This window comes from Numida meleagris, chromosome 3 (genome assembly GCF_002078875.1).
Source record: "Numida meleagris isolate 19003 breed g44 Domestic line chromosome 3, NumMel1.0, whole genome shotgun sequence".
Lineage (NCBI taxonomy): Eukaryota > Metazoa > Chordata > Aves > Galliformes > Numididae > Numida > Numida meleagris.
In genome coordinates this window covers 56,926,840-56,950,383 of record NC_034411.1, presented here as the reverse complement: position 1 = coordinate 56,950,383, position 23,544 = coordinate 56,926,840, and the positions used below count along the sequence as shown (strand labels likewise).

The window sequence follows — 23,544 nt, the reverse complement described above, 5'->3', positions numbered from 1 at the left end:
CAGAAGAGTAGCAAAAGCTATTATAAATACTTGTTGTTTCAACAGACCTAGTGAGGACTGAAAAGGAATAATCTACTTTTGTGACTGGAGCTGATGCTGTCACTACTAAGAACAAACAGAAGTTGTCCTACAATTTTCAACTTAATTTAACTACTCATATATACATTTGGCTTTTAACAGCGCAAATTGGCTACGTAAATAAATGCTTCATATTTTGTGTTTACTATTTTGGATCACCTGAAACACCACTTTGTTACAAGTAAACTTCACTTAATTCGAACACCTGACATCCTGGTCTAGACCTCTCTTACAGACCACTGTGTAGAAAACAAACAAAAAAGTCATCAGTCAGGAGGTACAATCAATCTTAGATGCCACAAAATTATTATGACATACCAATACCTGGCTCCACTCCCTTTTTCCCCGTGTTCCAAATTTTAAAAAGTATGTACCAATTAAGCTCCAATGCACAGGGACTATGTCCTCATAACAGAAAATGCTGCTGCAAGAATTTTGAAATTGCACCTTTTTTATGCTCACCTGTAACCAATTTGATTAATGTGATCTGTCTCTAACAGCATCTTCCATAGGAGACAAAGGAAAAGTGGGGGTGAACCTTGCACCGAAAAGCGTGTGATTATTTCATTTTCATTGGTCATCGACTTCCACTTTCGATATTCCTCTTCCACATTCTTCTTCAGGTTAAAACGGCTTTCCTGAGGTACGTTATTCTGTTTGAAGAATACCTGCAAGGAAAGTAGGTTGTAGTGTGACCAAGAGCCTAAAACAAAAGTATAACAGGCCAACTTTAGCGTGACTTTGCAGGTTCTAAGTTTCTACTTCTTCGTACAATAAAAATCTACTAGACAGGGTTGTTTCCTCACCCTGACACCACACAGACCGTCTTGTCAATAACACTCATGTGACAAATCGCCACAAGATTAGAGGCTTCTTCAGTCATTATTTATGTATTTTTTAAGATCAGATTTACCTTTCACTGGTAGCATCAGCTGGCTAAACTTGACCTTAGAATACTCCAGGAAAAGCTAATCTATTTCTGAAGATACATCAGCATTACAATCCTGTTTGTTTAGTGATTTAACGTAGCACAGACAGAAAAACAATCTCACCAATTAGCAAAAAGCAAAATAATTTGTTTAGAGAGTAATTTCTGTGTATTTCCAGTTATAAAATCATCAGCATAACTATTACCTGCAACGGAGCTGGAAAACAGCTTAGCGTATGGGATGCCCAGTTATGTGGAGTAAAACTCATGATAGTCTGCAGTATATCCTTGCACCAAGTTCCTTGAATTGAATCAGAGCCTGTAAAAAAATCTAAGAAATGGATTGACAACATTAGAATTTCACGTGAAAACAATCCTAATATTGCTTATTGGTATTTTCTGTAGCAACATGCATTAAGGCTCTGTTGAACAAAAGGGCTCACTTTTTAACCAACTTCTCCCATCCCTTTCTTCACAATCTTATTTATTCCGTAAAATAAGCTATTTTATGCTATTAACAACGATGCAATTATTTTTAGGCTTTCAGCTACATATGAAGCAAACACCATTTTAAGATTCTATATTTAATTTTCTGTAACAACAGCAAGACATGCTACTGCTGATTAACTAACAAATTTTTAAAAATCCTGAGGAAATTAATGATGATGAAATTGCTGGATGGTACTTTTGTACTGCTTTAAAAAACTGCTCAGCAGTTTTCTTAATTAAGCTGTAGAAATCAAACACAAAACTAACCCCCCCCCCTTCCACCCTCCTATGTTGGCTTAACATTATAGATTGATCAAAAGGGATAAAAACTAAAAACAGAGAAGCCCTTTATTTATCAAGACTTCTCCATCAGTTTTTTTCTAAAATCAATTGTTCTCACTCTCCATCAAGGCTCTACACTGAAAGTATATTTTTCCATAAATTAAAGAGCTAGAGCAAATTCCCATTACCAAGCTAACAAAAACTTCCCACTGTCACTATAAATTGCTAACACATTAAAGTACACAAGAAAAACTTCTCCCTCTTTCCTTCCCAAATCCAAAACACATGCTACTATTTCTTAAAGATAAGCGAATGAGGTGTTGGGTTCTGCAAGAGCAACATACTTGCTTTGAACACTACGCTTTTTTTTTTTTAATGTCACATATAAGTAATCAATCCAAACATTTAATAATGAAATTGAAAGCAGGATAAAGAAAACAAGATGGTAACACTATATGATTGTTTAAGAGTTGATTTTTATACAAAACCTGACTACTGATAGCTTTTTCCCTAAAAATAATGAAAATACTTACAAACACAAATTATACTTTTTTCAAAACAAGAAATTTGCAGGATATGCATTTTGACTGGATCACTTCTGGGATTTTATGTTAAATGGTATTCTAGAGAAGTGGCCTGACTTCAATCTTCAGTTAGATGCCATCTCAGCACACCACTATTACCTGTCACGTGCGTTGCCCTTGCTAGAGTTAAGATTAAAGCCCTGTTGAGTTCTTCTGATTCTGCTGAAAGAACTGTTTTGGGATCACTGAGGAATCGTGTAAACTGCGGTTGGACTTCCGAGCTGCCCAGAGCTGTGATCAGCCTTAGAGCAGTACTCTCAACACTGAAAGAAGGAAACAGTCCAGTTAGTAAATAACACTTATAGTACTGCTTCTAAGATTCCAAAAATACTCTTCTAGTTTCTGCTCCATACATTCAGAAGCATTTGTTTTGCAAGTGATGTCCTCAGCTTTCTTTCAAATAGAGCTCTCAAAGTTGATTTAGTGAAAATTTCAGGTGCAGAGCCCTTGAAAAGGAAACCTGAGTTTTGCCAGTTTAGAGCTCCCCTTTGCTACCTTTTAAACACCTTCATCTAAACAAAGATACATGGATAAATATTATGCATACTAGAACAGAACAACAACAACAAAAAAACATAAATGAAGCATGGAAATTGCAAAGATACCACCTTGAAATGGAAAGCACTAAATCATCCTTACTAAAGAAATGAAGTACTGCTTTTGATGAAAAGCACTTTATTTTACAGCATTCTGACTAGAAGTGCTTTTCACACCAGGCACTTTGAAGTAATTTAAGAGATTTTTACAATCTTTTGTCTCCGAAATGCCAAAGCCATCTATTAGTTTACCCCAAAATAGTTACATGTTATGTGCACCCAAGTTGTTTGATTCACATAACAATCTTGTCTTTCACAAAGTAACAAGACAAAATAGTATTCAGTGAATAAAAGGAACAAGATTTTCCAGTTTAAAAACCACAGAATAGCTTTGGTTGGAAGGGACCTTAAAGGTCATCTAGTGAATGGACTTATAAAAATAAAATGAATAAATAAATAAATAAATAAATAAATAAACAGAAATAACCAAACCTAGATTCTGGATACAAACTGATTATCAGTCGGCACCTTAACCTTTACAAAAAAATAAGATGACCAAAACCACTGTTTTTCCCTGGAATTAGCTGCATATGGACTCTAGAACTTCAGCCAGTCCTTCCATCTTTCTTGTATGCAGATTAGCTATTGTTTTAAAGTGTGACTGACACTGATGTAAGACATGCATCAAAGTTGTTTTTTTCCACTCAAATTCACACACAGCCCCCACAGCTTTGAACTGACTCCTTTACAGATTCAAGATGAGTTAAGTTTATTTCTCTGATCTGACTGAAAATTAATGTTACTACCAAATGAAGTGGAATCAGCTTAGTTCTTGCAATGAAATAACACATCATCTACAGGAGTAAACAAGCACAATCCCACTAGCGGTCAAACCAACCATCGTGACTACAAGCAGCAGGCGTAGCTCCTTTCCTCCACTGCAAGGAGCTCAGCAGTTTTCTGATATCTCTTGACATGATGGTGCTGATGCATGTTACTGTTTTTTGACTGTGACACTGCTGCCATGCCTGTTTGAGATAGACTGCTGCAAGCAACTGCAGACTACTTCTGCTAACATCTAATTGTAGCTCCAAAACACAGCCTGCTGAGATTCCACAAAACACCACAGTCACGGAACTAGGAGTGGGAGGTACTTGCATCCTATTTCAAACATAGTTCTTAAACAACTTTCAACATACAGTGAAGAAAAAAAACAAAACCTGCCATTACAACTAAACACGGTAACCAGCACTTACCACAGATGAAGCTGGTTCTGATTTCTCTGTGGCACAGCAGCCAAGGAATGAAGATGGCTGAGCAGCTGGACTCTGTAGTGAGGCTGGATGTGATGCATTCGATAGCTAAACATTTCTAGCAGAGTGTGCAGGATCCCCCAGGCGTGAGATTTGAACACAGTTGGCAGGAGCTGACCTTATGTAAAAGTTCATAAAATAAGTTTTCCAAGAGATCACACTTCAAAATGTAACTAGAAGGTAGACCACTGTGGATAGACAGTTATAGTGAGCTACATGTCAGATATTTGATTTGTGAGTATTGTATTCATTACAAAGAGCACATGAAAGCAGTGTTTTAAGATGCCGTACATGCGTAGAGCTCAATAATCTTTTGACTGAACACATACAGCAGACATCTGAATTATTTTAAGGAGTTACATTGAATATCATTTCTGCCCAATTTAGAACCTTTGCTTAAGATTTTTCTTTTTTCTTTTTTCTTTTTTTTTAATACAAAACAGCTTGTATATGCTACTGAACTAAAGGAGAGGGGAAGGGTTGAGGGGAGGGAGTTTTCTTTCTTACTGATAAAGCCTTTGATGCCCAGGGACTCTATTTCCATATAAACCAACAAGCGACTGTAGGTTTCCACAAGAGCAGGAGCCAAGGCCACACTAGATTTTGCATGAGCCAGCTTAATTACCCTTGTAGCTATGCTATGAATCAGACTGAGGAAAGAGAAAATATTTTTCAGTCAAAAACAAATGCATACAAGTTACAATGTTTATGATGTAAAACAAGAGATCTATACATAGCAGTTTCAAACATGAGAATCTTTTCGTACTGAAAATTAATTACATAACGATTTACTTGTTAAAAAAAAGCTAACAATATACTCCACCTCATTTTGGCATGAACTGTGAGCGAGTCCAAGAGGTTCATTGGCAGCGGGGTTATAGACCCCGATGCCATGCAATTAGTCCCTGGAAGAGATATCCTCATGTTGCCATTTCCATAAATAGTTTCTACCAGTACGCCCATTGGCAAAGTGAAACACTCCGAATTGGTTGAATAAGCATTGCACAACAAGGCAATCTTGTAGTCATTCATCTGTAAACTTTTGTTTCTTAAACTCTGTTGCAAAAACCTGGAGTACCAAAAACAGATTAAACACTAAGTAGAAAGAAACAAGTACACGTATGCATTCAAGAATTAGAGCCACAATAACTCCAGTTAAAAATCCATTTTAAAATAATGGAAAAGAAAACATTTATCAACTGCACCGCATCAAAAAACTAGGTCTTATGCCATGGCTCGTTTCAATGTTTAGTAAAAACTGATCAAGTTACATTTTCTTCTGTAAGAGAAATACTTCTGAAGGAAAATACACTTCAAAAACGACTTTTTCAGAAAAAACTTAGTGCACCACACTTTCCAACTCATAGCATAATAAAACAAAGTAATCAATTTGCTTTCTGAATCTCCATCAGCAGTTAAGATTTATCCCTTTTAGGTGTAAAGCAATTTCCTTTAAGGTATAACAACAGCATTTCATTTTTTATGTAGTATTTTTACTTTGAGATCTTACTGCTGCTTCAATTCTTTGATAACCCTTACATGACATCTCAGCACACAATAGATTCTGAACATAGACTTGAAGAGTCTTATTTCATTATGTCTACAAACAACCCAAAATGTAACAACAAAAAACAACAGAACTCACTCATGGTGATGCTTAAGAGAATGAGGAATGGGAATTTGTAACTTGGAGTTGTCGCTGTGGGCCTTCCGATTCAGATGAATCCAAATACAGGTCATCGCAAAAGCATGAGTGGACTGGGGTTTATTAATATCAGGTACAGGAATACACTAAAGAAGGAAACAATGAAAGTTGCATGTATTCTTGCACGGAAAACCAACGTACCCACAAAGCAGTCCCACAAACACTTGAAAAAAGCATAACTCAAATCCCATCACTACGGTTAAAGTAACCAGTTCAGTCACTCTTCTCATAGTTTGTGCTAATAAAATCATCTGTGAGATCACACAACAAATTGCACCATAGAATTTCTGTCACTCAAAACTTTCATAGGAGGAAAAAAATACTACCTTCAAACCTATCAGTTTGGTGCATTGAACATTTGTGTTAACGTTGTAAGATGTTGTAGACGTTGTAAGAGCAAACAATGCGGATGTCTTGCTGACAGGACTGTTGTGGTGATGGTTTAATAATTTCTTCTAACTCTCTCTACCTTAAGATCCTTCATTCTAGAGGAATGTACCAAGCATGACTAGGATCTGATTTATAGATCACAGAAAGAATTTTAAGCAATCATTAATACTAAACAAATTTACAGTGTCTTGTTCATTTTACTTGCACCTGAAAATATCTGATAATGTATTCAAAGATGTAACAATGAAACTGTATAATACTATTCCTTAATAGTATATTCCTGGGGCTCTAGCAAACCCCTTCTCAAAACCTTAGTCAAACAAGATTTAGGGAAGACATCACTTAAGATTTTGGTTGTGTTTGCTGTTGTTTTGTACAAAAAACATTGCCTGCGAGTGGTTATTGAAAAATCACAGCTAGGAAGTACTTTCATTTAATTATAAATATCTCCAACTATGCAGCACATTGATGTAACACTAACTGAAGAACAATAGTAACATCTATGTACAAGGTTGTCATGTTGAATAATAATTAAAGAGAAGACTTACTTCTTTCTCAGGATAAAGGAGGTCAAAAAGCTTCATAACAGGAAGGAAGTCAGCCAGCGCATTCTTCTGGATGCTGCCAGAGATGAACTGCAGTAGCACCCACATCAGATGGTCTCTTCCTTTGATGAGGCCACGGCCTGCCAACTGTCAAAAACACTCAATAACAGACAAATGCTGCAGGCAGGAAAAGAACACACTGCAAAGATACCAATAAAAGTAGAAGAGGAGGCTAAAATAGCCCCAGTTTTCAGAGGTTATTTGACATTTTATAGCACATCGTAAGCAGAAATACATGTCAGATTTTCAGAAAGATTGCAAAAAGGCAAATAGTCAAAACACAGAAACACTGTGAAGGCCACAGCAATTAACAGTAGGATTTAAAGTGTATTTAGCTCTCCAGGGATACCATTTTGAAAAACAAACAAACAAAACAAAACAGCAACTCAACTATGTGACTTAAACTGTCACATTTTAGCCCTGTAGCCAAAGGCAGTATTACAAGTGATAGCAGCACACAGTGGATTTTATATTAACTCCATTTAAAAAGTCTCTGAAGCCAAACAACTTGAGTTTGCTTTATCTGGACTCTTCTAGGCACGCTTGATTTTTATATACATATCCATATAGTCTTATTTTTAGTTTTAGTTTATCTGTAATAGCAACTCTCCAATAATGAGTACACAACCTCTAATCTGGCTTGTTCTATTTTTAGCTTACATTGGTGTAATTTAGTGGCATAGCACCTATTGCTTCAATAACACTGATTTACTTCACCAAAGGTTCATTTACAGCCATTACAGGAATGCAGCCTAATTTTGGAGCTACCAAAATGGGCAAAGAAAAACTATCCATTATGTGGACATACACTAAATTTTGACATTCATGTAACTGTGGAAAGATCTGTAGCACGTGTTAGAAATTTTATCCACGTAGCTACAAGTTGACTCTACAGCAAGTAGAAAGGACACCTTTTTTCATACCATCAGCACCACAATTCTCTCAGCAGAGAGCTCAGGATACTGCTGATACACTGTAACCCTTCCTATCCTTTCTTAAGGAAGGCTGACACCACCACCTTCAGAATTCAAAAAGGAAAGGCTAAATAATTGAAAGTGCATCACTTTTAACGGTATCACTATGAGGAAGTAGCAGTATCTTTGGACTCTAATTGCTAATGTCATTGGAATTGGACAAATGATCTTTGAACTTAGACTGGTTAGAAAAACAAGCCATAAGCTCTTGTATCCATCCACAAGGCATGTTTCTTTAGCTCACGCACTGCACAGATGTTTGTTCGTTTGAAGCTTGAGTGTACACTGGATGCAGCAGCACAGTGCTCGAGTTTTCTTCTGACTTAAGCTAGATTTACCTCCTGATTCTAGCAACTAACATATTTTGAACCCAAATATAATGCAATACCCTGTAACTGAATAAACTGAAAACAGACCTAGATAACCACAGAATCATGTGAGCTGGAAAGGACCTTTATAAGTCATCTAGTCAAACTGTTCTGCAATGAACAGGGACACCTACAGCTAGATCAGGTTGCTCAGAGCCTGACCTTGAATGCCTCCAGGAAAGAGGACTGCACCACTTCTCTGGGCAACTTGCTCCAGTGTTTCACTACCCTTACTGTAAAAAAAACTTTTTCCATATATCCAGTCTAAACACAATGTGACTCAAGAATTTGAGCTGCTTCTACAGAGCACAGCATGAAAGAAAAAATGTTACACATTAGGTACTTCTTGGAAGAAGTAGTAGGGAGTGAGCATGTTTATTTTTTAATTTAATATTTTTAGTATCTCTCTTACCAGCGGGGATCGATACAAGCAATTTACCTTTTGATGCAGTGACAGGACCATATGAGGAAAGCTTGCAAACTGAAAGAGCACAAAGAAAATGAGCTGGCTGGAGAGATGCTGCCACAGAAGCTGACTGGTTCCACCATCGTCAAACTTCTCTTCAGTCTCAGACCGTTCCATGGCATACACCACAAGATCCACCAACTGGTCCTCCAGCACAGGGCAGCGCTGCTTGTGCTGTAAGGCAGAGATCAGATACAGTATTCCAAAAGCCTTGCCATTAACTGCAGAACTCGTACAGTTGCAATTACAGTACAGTATTTTGACAGAAGGCTGGGAAGCATGAAATGAAGTCTGAACTTAAGTTAAGGATAAGCCATTGTGTTAAAGCTGCACTACGTTACAGGTCATGATCACTTTTGCATTTTATTATGCATTGCATTATTCCCTACTCGGTTCAAGAACAGATCATCAGTACACAAAAAAAATCTGGTATTTTTTGTCTGCATTTTCAGCGAGTTTGTACAGAACGTTATTTTGCATTGATCTTGCATTCAGAAAAAACATAATTAATTATTTTAACACTGTTTGTTGTTTTTGTCTTCCCCCTCTTCTTTAAAGAAATTTCAAAGTAGAGATCAACCATACTGCCAAAACCAGAGGAAGCATCCCAAAACACAGTATAGGTATTTAATGACTATTTCTTCTCTTTCTCACTCCCATTTTGAGCTCACCTACAACTAGCAGCAGAATTAACATCTGGTTACCACCCCTAAAATTAGAAGCCCTACAGGCACATCACCACCTGGTACAATAGAGAATCAAAAAGGTTTGAAAATAAAGCCAAGTGGTACGTTCTGTGTAAGTACATAATGTTCTATATACAATATGTACCACAGTGCTGAACTCTTTACATATTGGATTTTGACTGCCACAATCTCCACAGCGAGCTGTGTAAACACACGCATCAATTTAAATAACACACCTTCTCCAACGATCTTCAGCAATAATCAAGTAAGAAGCACTTTACGTATTCAGATCCATGTTAGTACTGATGTATATACACCTGGACCACCACCAGTAGTCTGAAACTTAGATCATAAGTATTACATGTAAAGACCATCAAGTTTAATTTCAAGTGCAACAACCTTTTATTACCCTGTATGTGTACACAGTTATTACTAAGGACAAGAAGCTGTGTGGAATTTCACTTATTTCAGTTAAATTCACAGCGCTAGCACTATGGGAACAATCTAACTTCTGTTTGCTTCATTACAATCTCTCCTCAGGAATGGTCCCATTTTTCTTTCATTTTTGAAATTTTTACATCTGACACCTGTAACATAATGCAGCCTTAAAGAAAACATTATTACTTTAAACGATACAAAAGAAAAGGAACTGAGCTGCTCAAACACTAATCATGAGAATGCAGTTTGCCTTACTAGAGGCAAAAAGGCATACGTAAAAACAGTTCAAAAAGATTATCCAAATACTCAAAATATTTTAGGGATGCCTTAGATGAGTTCTTTGACTTACTAGCCAGGCAGCCTAAAAATCTTTTAATAAATAAAGTAAGAAATAATAAAAGGAAAGAGAGATGCTGAAAGGGGATGCTTGTTCTAACGTTCATCAATGGTAATCTTTTGCCATGAAACAAGAGATTCTTTTAAATAAAACATAATATGCAAAAATGGGAAAAATTGACAAAATATAGTGAACAGCATCCCCTGTTGCATGCTCTTCACCAGCCCCAAACTGCAGAAAGCTACAATTCTAGCTGTGTTTTCTCCAAGCATGCTTAACACAAACCTCTAACTATAATAGAAAGCATCAGTTACTGTTTCACCTTCTCTTCCAGTACACAATGCCATTGTCACAGATCAACCACACTACAGGTTTACAGAGAGCAATATTAAAACTTGAAAATAATTTGATTTATTTTTTTTTTGGTTATCCCATCACCCCCACTCCCCCAGAGCAACTAATTATGAAGCAGAGCAGGGTGCAACAGACAAGACTACAGACTAGTTTATAATCCGGCATGCATAACTACTACGTACAGGGCTTGAAATTTAATAGTTTGCTAAGCACTGGGTTAATGCCCAAAGGCCTAATCATGTTAGGCTATATTAATTTAGGATCAAGTTATTCAAAGAATACAACAGGAAAATATTACTGTTAAAAAGAAAGCCAGAATTTCCAGTAGGAATTTTTACTATTCTGAATCATTCTAAGACTGGGAAAAGGTTTATGAGCGGGAAGAAATAAATTCATCCTTTTATTCTGAAATTCATTATTTCATTGTTTTACAATAGCCTATGAAAAAACATAGCAGAATTTCGCATTCCATCTTGTTTTAACTACTTTTCTGGCATTTTTTGCATATTTAGCACAAATGTTGTACCTATAGTTTTTGGATTACTCAAAATGAAATACTGCACTTGCACATGTGTTTGCAGGATTGGGTTCTCATCTTGTTTTATTAAGTGCTCAAAAGAGAAAGACAGCATCTCAATATGTATTGCAACTTGTGAGGGCTGAATTTCTTCAATAATATACAGGAATTTGTGGTTTGGAATGCCTAAAAAAGAAGTAACAATTTTGTATACAGATATACTTTATATATGTGGAAAAACATAACATTCAAAAACCACTTTTTCTTTTCCTACAAAAATATAGTGTAATCTCGTTACATAAACACATTCTCCATTTTACTCTGAGAATAGTCTTCAAATGTCTGACAAATACATAACATCATTGAAAACATTATTAAACCATAAAGAAATACAGGGGAAAAAAGTTCTACTGTGACAATTTGATACTGAAACTTCTCTTGAGACCAGCCCTCCAACGTACTAGTGGTACCTTTCTGAAGTATATCAAATCTTCAACTGCCTTTTTTTTTTTTTTTTTAAGACTATCCTAAAAGTAAAGTATTTTACGAATTCAGTGAGGCTATCTGCACATTATTATTGTTTTAAGTAATTTAAAGAAACACCATCTAGCTCAAAAATATTAAATAAATATCTTAGCTTAAGAATGGATTCAGGAGGCCAAACATTAGAGCCTAAGAGACTTGTTGAGAAAGGGACATCTCCATACATAAGTACAGCTCAAAGTTTTCACACAGAATGAGACTGCATTCCCCTCTCTCACTTCCATTTTCCAAAATTATATGCTACCAAGACTCAAAACTAGTCTTTAAAGTTGTTTATATTATGTCAGATTCTATTTCTGCCAAGTTTAGTGGGCATTCTAGAGTTATCCTCATTGAATTTTACTCACTTTCTAATAAGAAAAATGCACTCAACTGTTCTTAATACAGACAGCCAAAGATATATCAAAAACGGTAACCACACCCCTTAGCCTAACTATTTTGCCAAGCTAACACTGTTAATATCAGAAAGTAGGTCTCCAACATCAACGCACAATACATTAAAAATAAAAGGGAAAGGAAAGTCAGGTTTTGCACTACATCATTCCTTTCACTTGATGTTGTAATTCTACTGCCACAATGCACGGACAGACACGAAATAAGCGTCTTTCTCAAACTGTTCTGGCCTGTAGCTACGAGAGATCACTGCTACACGTTCACCTGGACAGAGTATGGCACAGGTAATCTCATACACTCATACAGATCACCACTGATGATTTGCAGAATCGCTAATACTATAGCTCCCAATTAAATGTTTGCGTAATGTTACAGGGACAAGACATGAAAAATTATGTCTGTTTTAAAATTTTCCTCAACCCAGAGAAAACAAAGTTTAATGTAAACTTGGGAGTCAATTTCATTGTTTAGAGGCAACACCATCCAGACTAATTATGCAAGCAAAAAGAACTCTCTTTTAATGCTAACCTGTATGTACATAGAAGGTAAAAATGTAAATCAAAGTGACTTCACGACTGTTTTAAGACACTACTGAAACTTGATTTCAATATGCAACTGTTTTAAGGACTCCCTTAATTAGGATCTCCAAGTTGAATCTTGATTTGGCATCAGTGTATTAACATACTCTTAACTGTTACGCATTTTCCAAAAAACAAACAAACAAACAAACCAAAAACCCACAATCAAAAAACCAACAGATTGTAACATACCTCAACAAAATTATTTAAAAAAATAATTTAAAAAGAAGGGAGCATTACCCCAGCCAATAATGAATATAGAAATGACACGATAGAAGCATGCTTCTTATAAGCCATTTCACACACGCATACAAAAGAAAATACTAACTCACTTAGAAATATGCACTAGTGAAAAAAAAGAACAACCAAAAACCACCCCAGACTCCAATAGAAGGAATATGCTGAAGTTAGCATTACTGCATCTGGGCTTAAACCCACATAATTGATACAGAACAAGTTCATAGAAATCCCACAACAAACCTTAGATTTCTGAAAGGAACATATGAATCTAAAAACATATCAAATTTTACCTTCATTTTTCTCTCTGCAAGGTTAGCAGGACAGCTGGATTTCTATTTTCTACAAAACTCAGAGACGGTTCAAGTGAACATTTGTCTAATATATATCTGCTTAGTTACGACTGAACCAGAGAACTTCATTGTTCATCTTCAAGAATATTCAAGAACTAGGGCAAATTTCCGATTTGCTGAACCATACCTAGATTGTGATGCCAAAAGATTCAAATGAAGGCGCCAATCCTGCAACTGGATCTGTGTGAATAGTTGATAGGGTATACAAGCAGCTTCACATAAGTAAAAAGGAATGCCTGATTATCACTTCCAGGTGTTTCTGCACTTGTTTTTGAAACAAACTTGGCACTATTTGCAATGCTAAGCATCTTATTATGGTGACAATCAATGTATACAGGTTAGTTCAGTTCTAACAATAAAATACATAATTATCAGCCATTTTACTGAAAACACCAATGCAGTTACACAACTTCCAAAAAACACACTATTATCTTTTCTCAAATGGTTAAATTAACAAATTAAACTATAACATCAATTTGTACCTAGAAATGATTACAACTATTGTTTTGAACAACATAAATGTTTAAGTAGAACATTTAACATTTCCTGTTCTGTACCACTACACTACCCTACGCTACATTTCTGTTTTGACTCACAAATTTTCAACAGCCTAAACATCATTATACTGGTGTAACTGTAGCAGCACAGTTAGCTATAGTTCATGTTCTGTCAGCATTTCCTTCATAAGCTACATTCTTCAAGTTTGTTCCTTGGCCATAAAATTTCATGCTAGATTGAAACTTTGTGTAGAAGTTCCTATGCTAGTAAACAAATTTTAAGTAAACTTCAATATATTTCATTACTTCAACTGAATTTCCTTGAATTATTTTCAGAGGACAGCAAAGTAGAAATTAAAAAAACAGCATTTTTAACATTGACATTTTTTGACCGTAAGGCGCAGATCACAAATAGCTTAGAAAAATAAAATGGGTTCAATAAATATTTTTGTGTATATCTTGTATCATTTACCAACTACAAGATACAGAGGAAAAGTCTTCCTTATTATCTAAATGTAGACACAGAAATAGACACAGAATACAAATACTACTCATCCGATCACTAAACCGAGCAGCTCAATTCTGAAGTTTAACATTTCAGCTGCTTTAGGAGTCTCAAATACAAAAGACCGATGTATGCAGCGTACTGTTTACCAAGATGTAGCTATCTGCATGTTCAAAACCACTACCTCAATCCAGAAAGAGCACTGGAGTATTAGTGTATTTCACTTCAAATGCGAAATGCATACACAAGGTTTCAGGATCATGTAAATTTCATAGTCAAGTTACAAATCTGAAAAAAGTTTCTTAAATGGAAACACTGACACAACCTTCACTATAGTATTGCAAACAGCAACGCTATTTTATAAATCTTAAAAAGATTCTTTTTTTTTTTTTTTAAAGTAGGAGCGGAATCATTGTAGCAAGGGATCAACTGTAAATATAGTACCTATACTTCAAATTTCAAACAATGTCCGCTTGTTCGATTTTCTCAGGCTTGCCATTATTGTCCTTTTTTTCTTTATTAAAGAATAAAACAGAAACCAAAGAAAACATAAATAGGCAAATTTTAAAGGAACTACTTCTCTCAGTACTTTCTTTCAGCTAGTTTGGAGAATATTATAACTACCCGTTGGGAAGTTTGTTACAGAGGGTTCCTAATTAAAAAAAATCTACTAGAAAAGCTTTTTCATTATTACAATTTTTAATTTTTTTAAAATAATGATTGTATTTGCAGGCCTAAAATTTTACAGTCAAGCACAGTGGATGTTCTTTCACTTGCACAAGGAAAGAAATATTGACCTATGAATCTCTGCTCATCTGAAAATTCCAGCAGTAAAAGCTCTTGCGACTGGTAAAGGTGATGGTAGGAATTCATTCCAATCAAAATCTTTCCATCGAAGTATCACTGACTGTCAATTTTATGCTACATCTCTTAAATATCAAGAGATACGTATTGACAATTTGCCCTTGGCTAACGGTCCTGCCAATTTCAAGCCCTGACTGTACATGTATTCTCTAACTGGAATCAGTGGCTACAAAGCGGCCAGCGTATCGTTAGTCACAATACAACAGTAAGGTTGTGAACATACCTGAGCAATGTTCAAGGTCTAGAGCATTGGAGGATGGGCAGGACAAGACAGGACAGAACAAAAATAAAGGAAGAAAAAAAGAAAAGACAAAACAGTGACTATGAGGCCAGCCTCAAGGATCCCCAAGTCAGACTAAGCCCTCCCAGTTCTAAGGTATAAAAAGAAAAAAACATAACAAAACAAAACACAGATTTCTACTACTCTAGTACTGTAACATGCCAATATAACAAAATACAACGTTTTGAAAACTGATGTGAACAATAACCATTTTTTCTTTTTGAGCTAGCAGTCTCCTACTGTCTGTCAAAGGTGTACTTGAGGCTGGCCTTATAGGAAAAAAAAGCAATGCAAAAAAAAAATCATTTTAAATCTCTACTTTTCAATTTAACATTCGTAAAGCAATATACAAATGATAGGAACAACAGTGTCCAATTAACCTAATATGATCTCATCAAAAAATAAAAAATAAAAATAAAAAAACTAAAAAATAAAAATAAAATCACTCTCTGGACCTAAACTGTTTTGCTTAGTTAGCTATAGCAAAGAAAAGAGAAAAAGAATAGTGCAGATTCTATGCAGAATTAAATCACATGTTACAGCATAGTACAGTACCTGCTTATTCAGACCTAGCATATTGCAGACCATATCCCTCGAATACGGCTGTTCCAGCACATATCTCAACAAAGCAGTCTGTGGCTCAAACAGATCCTTCAAAAAAAAAAAAAAAGCAAACACATACAAACATATATTGCCTCAAGACTGTGGTTAAGGCTATCTCATTTAACTGAGTTATGCAATACAGCAACGAGTGTTTTACTCATGCAGATTTATCTATGCAAATCTTTTTGCTCTCTCATACCCAGAAGAAAGGAGGAAGTAATTGCTACTCCTCAGAGCTGGAATTATGGGGGCAAGATAGAAAGATGTTCTTTAACCAATGGCATGCTTTTTGCAAACAGCCTTGAGATGCTGTGATCTTAAACTCTTTCAGTATGCCACTGTTTCACACTCCAGAGTTTTAAGTTTATCTAAGCTAACTTATATTTTAATTGTAAAATAATCTTTCCTTTGGAATAACAGAGTACGGAAAAGAAGAAACTATCTTCCCATTTTTTTTTCCATCTCCCCATTGCCGAACTAATTTTCAATCAATTCTCTGCTCTCGCTTACTCCCACATGCACACACTGACATAGAACATAAAACGTCTTTTTCTTCAGCATCCTGCGCAGCAGTTACACCACGTGCTACTTTACAGGTACCCTACATATAGGTTGATATATATAACACAGCAAAAAGATCTGCAACTGCAGCGTTAGCTTGGCTGTAATGGTAGAGTATCCACCACTGAAGCTCTTTTTCTCCTCATGGTACAAAACCTTTGTATTTCTTGAATATTACATGTTTTAGAAGATTAGTAAGGCATACCTTATCATATGGTAAGAGACCTTTCAAAGGAAAACGAAGAGTTGTAGGATCCAGTTTCCATGAGTTACACATAGCACCTGAGTTATTTACCACAGGAAGAAGACTACAGCGACCTATATGCAATGAAACATTATGAATTCTAAAACAGTGAAGTTCGCCCACTGTTAATCATTCTGATGCAAAAACTGGCCTCAGCCACTTCTATGCTCTCCTTAAATCTTCCACTGTTTAAGTCTTTTTAGCATGGGATTGCTGGAGGTTGATTTTATTTTTCCAATCGGAAGGTCAACTTTTCAGCTAATAGAATATCTAAGGAATTAAATCCCCATCTATTCAGACTGAGTACACTGAAAATAGAAAGTATTTGTAATAATTAACACTAAGTCCCGTGGGAAAAAATCATAGCATTTCATATTGTATGCCCAACCATATAAAAAAAAAAAAAAAACAGAAACAAGACAAAAAACCTATTCCAAAAGTTGTCACAGTTTTAGTCTACTCTGAGAGGAGCAAATTCTGTGCCCACTTTCTAGATTACTCAAAGACTGCTCTAATGCCAGCGCTCGGCCTAGGGATTACATTTTGGTTAACTAACCCTTCTTCCAAAAATGACATTACTAATGTAAGTACATAATCTATTCCTTCCATTTTCCTTCTTTCATCCCCTAAGACGATGTGGGTAAGTATCTGTTCAAGATGAGCTTAGTCAAATCTAAGTGTCCATGCTCCAGTTACAGTCAGTGGAGATCTAGCCAACTAAGTCAGTGGAGGCCAATGTGATTCAGTAGACTGCACACCAAGACTTTTTTGTAAGTAAATTTAGACAAGACAGTCTAGATTAGACACCTGAGATTTATTTCAGTTGCTTAAGCACAAGCATCCGAACTAAGCCCCTTGTGCACCTAAGTATCTATATCTAGGTGCCTTAACTTTGACCTAGTCTCACTGTCAGTTCAAATTCCATGGCTTCTGTTGCCCACTGTCACATAAAACAGTAAGTATAAATATTTCTATCCTCCCTTCAACCATTTTTATACAAGTGGAATAACTACATGCTTTGGAAACAAAATGCTTTGGGACAATATAGATGATTTTACATCTTCAGCCTTGGCATTAAATAAGTTCGGTTGCAATAATACTACTCAAAGCTAAGAAATAATGCAGCTGTCACTTGAAGTAAATGAAGGGTTTTTTGTTTGTTTGTTTTAAAGAAAACAGCAAGATGCATCACCATTACAACAGCCAAATTTTTACTCTTCCTATTTCTAGCAACAAATCAAGGTGAGCTTTTCTCTCATGGAAGAGAAAAGCTAGTACTCAACTAGAAAACTAATGTTTACACATCCCTGTTTGTCTGCAACAACAGGGATGAGGCTGAGCAGCTACAAAAGCTCCAATGGAAACTGAAATAAGAAAACATTCTATGACTAACATACCAGTGGACATACATTTGCTCAAAATCCTTACACTTAGGAAAAGTTATGATTTTCCTAAGATCTACTCTAGTTAGAAATTATATGGCTGTCCACATAACAAAAGTACGTGGACATATACAATTTTCATTATCAACTTGTGTTAAAATACAAAAACTGAAGAGAAAGGACTCGAAAATCAAACTGACAAAAGGAAGTATACTACGTGAAACGTAAGCTCTGAATCATCTTGCTTATGTAAATACATGCCCCAGAGTACAACAAAATTTTGTCGTATTAAATGAAATAGATAGTTTGTTTTGAAGTCATTCTCTTACCACAAATGGAATTTATTCTTGCTGTAGGTCTGAAGGTATCCACAAAATCCGACACTAAATTACCTAGCAACTGGGTGAGAAGAGGAGAAAAAAAACAGGTTAAGAGTTTAAGTTGCATAAACTGATAAGGAATATTTAAGACTAAAAACGTATATACATTTTAGTAAGAGAAACACAAACCTACTAAAATGACTAGAGATTTTAAAATCTTCTTACATTTGATTACAACAAACAAAAAAATACCCACAACATTTAGAGTTTTGCTCTATGAAAACCAATTACATGATTTTAGGTCTCATCATTACCCAGTGGGGAAGTTTTCCTTCAGGATACAGTTTTCTGATTTCTGTAACTGCAAAGTAGGCAGGTAGCAAACATGCATTTCTTTCTAAAATGTAGGCTACCACCTGTAAGTAGAAAAATATATCAGCATAAAAAGCCTATGGGTAAGATAAACAAAGATGTAGTCCATCTACTAGCCTGAGGCAGTCCAGAATATATATCAGTAAGAATTAATATACTTTTTCTTAAGTTGTACTCTGATTAGATTAAAAGCTGTTTCTAATTGTACTAGCTTAAGTTAGCTTTGTTAAAACCCAAGCAAATTTATGCCTTTATGTCTGCCTATACAACACTGAAAACAACTAGTACTTTCACTCACTAAGAGAAAAGGAAGTCAATCTCACTATCTTCTCTCACTCAGCTTACCTCATGGGGTCTGACTCTTCCTTACCTACAACATTCCCCAAAAGCTCCTTGTATAAGGTATAAAACACAATTACAGAAACAATTTGAGCACAAAAAAACATGTCTTTGCTGTTGATCTATACTAACTCCCAAAGAAAACCATCCTGGGTATTAAATACTGATGAGTGGCAAAAGAATGATATAAAGGCCTATCTCCCTTTATAGTGGTATATAAAATTCAGGTAACTACCTCTCTCGCTGCTAAAAGCTGTTGCACAACAGCTGAGCTCACAGTGTTTGGAATTGTCAAGATTTTCTCTAAGATCACTTTCAACAGATCGCGTACACCCTAGAAGAAAGCAAACAACATTAACGTGCCTAGATATTCTTCATTTCTGGCAGAAACATTACACAATAAATGCGGTCAGACAGCATTTTCAGAAAAATCAGCTGTTTATTGCTAAGTGTCAGAAGACACATTGCTAGTGAGAATGTAAATGTTAATGACAGTAAACCCCTTCTGGAATTTCTCAATCTCAGCATATCCCAGATGAGAATAACTGTTAAAATTCTTATGTCCATCCAGAGACATTCAATGAGCTTATGCAGATTGCTCAAAGAACAAGCCTGTGTTTATGGTTTTTGCTCTAACACGCCTACTAACACTGGTAAGGTGGTACTCTGCAAGAGATTCATGGTTTTCTGTCGCTTGTGTTGGATTTGTACCTTGCTGAAGACTCAGCTTTCAGGACCCTTTTCCTATGTAGCACCAAGAGGCAGAGGAGATGCAAAAACTTCAGCCTTACAGTTTGACAGTATTGCTTTTCTACGTGTATCACTTACGCAACTGCCTTAGGGATACTTCACTTGTAACTAATAGAGGGATGGAAGATGACTGTGTAATAAAAAAGAGGAGAGAAGCAATAGTTGCATACCTGTACAGAATTAAGGTAAAGCTCAGTTATGAAAAAGCATTAAAACTGGTCTCACTAAATTATTTCTTTCTTTCATTAACACCGCAAACAAAGTCATAAAAACAAAGTCAGAAAGTAATACATTTTCTCACAAAGAAAGGAACATAGGGAAGATACCTTGTAGTCTACACCTCCAATGATCTTCCGGATCAGTTTAAACGTTAATGCCCACAACTGCGTCCTTTCCCATTCAAGTGTATCAGAGTTTATCAGAGACTCACAAACCATCCTAGCATAAGGAGACAACGCAAGAATAAATGGCAGTAATAAGCATGTGTTCTCCAGCAATACTTCAAAAATAACCTCACAGAACGTCCTCCAATACTACAACTTCGACGCATTGACTCACTGCGTCTTAGCTTACCTTGGTGGCAAAAGTCCAGTTTCAACTGCCATTGCTAAACAGTCATAAAGAAAAGAAATTCTTTTAGGACTGTGCTGACTATGAATGAATCTTACAATCCATTGGACACACTGCTCATGTGATTCCTGAAAAAGCAGCAGAGGGGAGAAATTATGTTTTTACAAGTAGTAAAACAAATAATAAAACTCATACAAAAGTCCCACTATAAAGAAATGAAACTGACAGAAGATAAGAACGAGATTTAACATGCTAGAAGTCCAGTTGTCCAACATCCAGTTTTCCTTACAGGTCATTTGATATAATACTGGAAAATTTCCCACTGAAGTCATACTTTCGTACTGACAATTTTTTTTAAAAAATGTGAATTAGCACAGAATGGAATAAAATAGAATTGGTTATGTTATTCTTCAGAGTTATAATCAAATTCATTGAAAATGAAGATGAGGATTCTTTCAGGAAGAATGCCTACAGGTACCTAACTTTTAGAAGGTAACTTTTAAACATTTTTTTTTCCCCTACATATTCAATTCTACCAAAAATCTTGTAACAAATAACTTCTTTTTTACTGTTATACTTCCAGTTCGTTATCTTTATTAGAAATGCATACCAACTTTTTCTAAACAACTATATAGCCTCCTTAAGGTCAAAGCTAATAATTTTCTTGCAAATATTCTTTACTATGCCATATCTGAAATCAGATTCTGAATGACTGGAAACAGACCTTATAGCCTAAGTATTTGTCTATTGTTCAAGATTTTGCTATACCCCCATCTTCCCCTCCACTCCCCCCAAAAAGTATATTAAGTACATTGAAGAAGGAAATTAAATGTTAACCTGGGAAAGACTGTTCCAGAACTGCCTAAAAGCACCCAGGCAGCTGATCAGTTTGGTTCTCTCATCTTCAGGAGTGTCCATAAACATGCTAATGCAAATAAGAAAATTGGTTATTAGCACTACACCAAAGAAGGAGCACAAATGGAAAAATACATTTACACAGAAAGTCACAAACAAACAAACTAGCATTTACACTTACCCAGGAAAAGCTTCTTCAATTACCTCAGTTTTCTGCAAGAGAAAAACCCACAGTGAGTTACTGTAAAAAGGCTTTCTATGAGCGTCTCACTACCAGGATGCAACAACACTGAAGAAAAACAATCCTGCTGTTTTGGGACTCTATCAGAAGCAGATGCATTTCTTCTGTTATGCTAGACTCTCAACACTGAGGTTGCTTGCTTTGAGGATCCAGACTAAGGCTCCTCTCTTCCCCTCCCTATAAACACCTAGAAATTATTTTACGTCCCAAGGTTGGAAAAATCTTTTAGTTCTGTAACTGTAACTCTCCTTTCACAATTTGAAATTAGGTTTCTACAGCATTATCCCAATGTATAGGCAAAATTCTTGAAAATACTACCTTATAGCTTCCTTTTTATAGGAATTTTATATTACACTCAGATGTGATTGGTAACTACTACGTACTTTCATTATTACATGGAAGAAATAAAGACTGCGTGAAAAATAAAGAAATAACGGTGATGCTTCTAAATTGCAAAACCTGGAAACGCCTCAATGTGTCATTCCTAGCCTTCCCCAGATGCAAAAGAGAACGCAATATTCATCCGCTGTGCACGGAAGCTTAAGTTTCACTGCTGTCCATTCAGTCAGTAATAGAAGCAGTGAATGTGACAACTTGGTACTTTCTCAGCTGCAAATGAAAGGAAAGTTTAAGACTTGGTTGCTGTTCCCTAACAACTTCAGGCAAAAAAAAATACTGCTAATAAAAAAGAAAGGCAGCGACCACACAGTCAAATTATGGTGTTAAACATGTGAAAACAGAACATGAATGACAACACCAAGACCCAAGCAAACAAATCATCAAGTGTGGACAAATAGCATGCCATAAGTTTAACATTATCTTGCGTTTGCATTTTATAATGCACACTCAGAATGAAAAACTCAGCATTTCAACTCCTGAAAATCACCATTTTCACATCAGCTAGGGAGGGACTTTTTATAACGGCATGTAGCGACAGGACACAGGGAAATGATTTAAACTGGAAGAGGTTAGATTTAGACTAGATATTAGGAAGAAACTCTTTACTGTAAGGGTTGTGAGACACTGGAACAGGCTGCCCAGTGAGGTTGTGAATGATCCCTTCCTGGAAGCATTCAAGGACATGCTGGATAGGGTTTTGAGCAACCTGGTCTTGTGGGAGGCGTCCCTGTGTATAGCAGGGGGTCATAGAACTAGATGATCTTAAAGGTGCCTTCCAAACCATCCTATGATTCCACGATTTTCGGTAGCACTGCTCTAGGAGACATACGTATCCTTTCCAGACCAGACACCGCTGGTTCCACCTGACATCAGTCAAGCTCCTGTTCAGGACATCCTCAGCCAATGCCACCTCAGTATTTCTGGCCACAACACTCACTAACATCCACAAACTATCCAAATCTACTAAGAAACTGCCAACGGGTTTGCTTTGCTAATTAATTAATTCATGGCTCTGCGCATCCTCTGCTCCTTGTAAAGTCATCTTCCCCACCTTCAGCTGTGCGGATGGCTTCTTTCTCCTTGCAAGCTCCCCCTACTTCATGCCCAGCTCCAGTCCGCACCACCCTCAAGCGCCTTACAGAACCGAGCAAAGGAAGAATTTCTACTGTAAGGAATCCTTTCCCCGTCGCTCTCCAGGGCCCCGCCAGCAGCCGCAGAAGGCCGCGGAGGAGGGCTGCCTTCCCAGCGCTGGCCTCCTCCCGCACCACGCAGCCACGGCCGTGCCCCAACCCCTTCTGCCCCGGTTTACCTCCTCCGGCGCTCGCCCCAAACCGCGGGCCTCGGGGAGCCGCTGCCCCGGAGCGCAGGGCCCGCTGCAGGATGCCAGCCGTGCCACCCGGAAAGGCCACGGCGCGGTCGGGACACACTCACCACTACCTCTTCGAAGATGCTCTGCAGCTGCGTCTCCATGGGCACCATGGGGATCGCCATCTTCCCACCGGGCGGGCCAGGCCGCGCCAGGCCCTGAGTCAAACGGACACGGCGGGACACGGCGCCCTTCCCCGCCGGACGTTCACTCCCTACGGCGGCCGCGGAGTTCCGGCGGGG

At 36.8% G+C, this 23,544-nt stretch overlaps 1 protein-coding gene across 4 annotated transcripts in view; it reads right to left on the bottom strand.

Annotated features, from left to right (window-relative positions):
- Positions 1 to 23,544, bottom strand: part of MED23 (mediator complex subunit 23) — a 35,081-nt gene extending 11,537 nt beyond the window's left edge. For 3 of the 4 annotated variants that reach the window (XR_002436322.1, XR_002436323.1, XM_021389475.1), the window contains exons 1-20: positions 23,368 to 23,544; positions 21,478 to 21,509; positions 21,279 to 21,366; positions 20,445 to 20,569; positions 20,198 to 20,309; positions 19,357 to 19,455; positions 18,725 to 18,826; positions 18,420 to 18,489; positions 16,670 to 16,782; positions 15,856 to 15,951; positions 15,244 to 15,261; positions 8,692 to 8,892; positions 6,854 to 6,997; positions 5,856 to 6,001; positions 5,034 to 5,279; positions 4,718 to 4,860; positions 4,154 to 4,328; positions 2,461 to 2,624; positions 1,213 to 1,337; positions 541 to 746 (exon numbers count right to left, since the gene is read on the bottom strand). Coding sequence is in view for 2 of the 4 variants with exons in the window: in XM_021389475.1 (XP_021245150.1) it covers positions 541 to 746; positions 1,213 to 1,337; positions 2,461 to 2,624; positions 4,154 to 4,328; positions 4,718 to 4,860; positions 5,034 to 5,279; positions 5,856 to 6,001; positions 6,854 to 6,997; positions 8,692 to 8,892; positions 15,244 to 15,261; positions 15,856 to 15,951; positions 16,670 to 16,782; positions 18,420 to 18,489; positions 18,725 to 18,826; positions 19,357 to 19,455; positions 20,198 to 20,309; positions 20,445 to 20,569; positions 21,279 to 21,366; positions 21,478 to 21,509; positions 23,368 to 23,427 (2,465 nt within the window). In the remaining 2 variants the exon portion in view is untranslated. The remainder of the gene's footprint in view (positions 1 to 540; positions 747 to 1,212; positions 1,338 to 2,460; positions 2,625 to 4,153; positions 4,329 to 4,717; positions 4,861 to 5,033; positions 5,280 to 5,855; positions 6,002 to 6,853; positions 6,998 to 8,691; positions 8,893 to 15,243; positions 15,262 to 15,855; positions 15,952 to 16,669; positions 16,783 to 18,419; positions 18,490 to 18,724; positions 18,827 to 19,356; positions 19,456 to 20,197; positions 20,310 to 20,444; positions 20,570 to 21,278; positions 21,367 to 21,477; positions 21,510 to 23,367) is intronic. The other variant, XM_021389476.1, reaches the window with a different exon arrangement.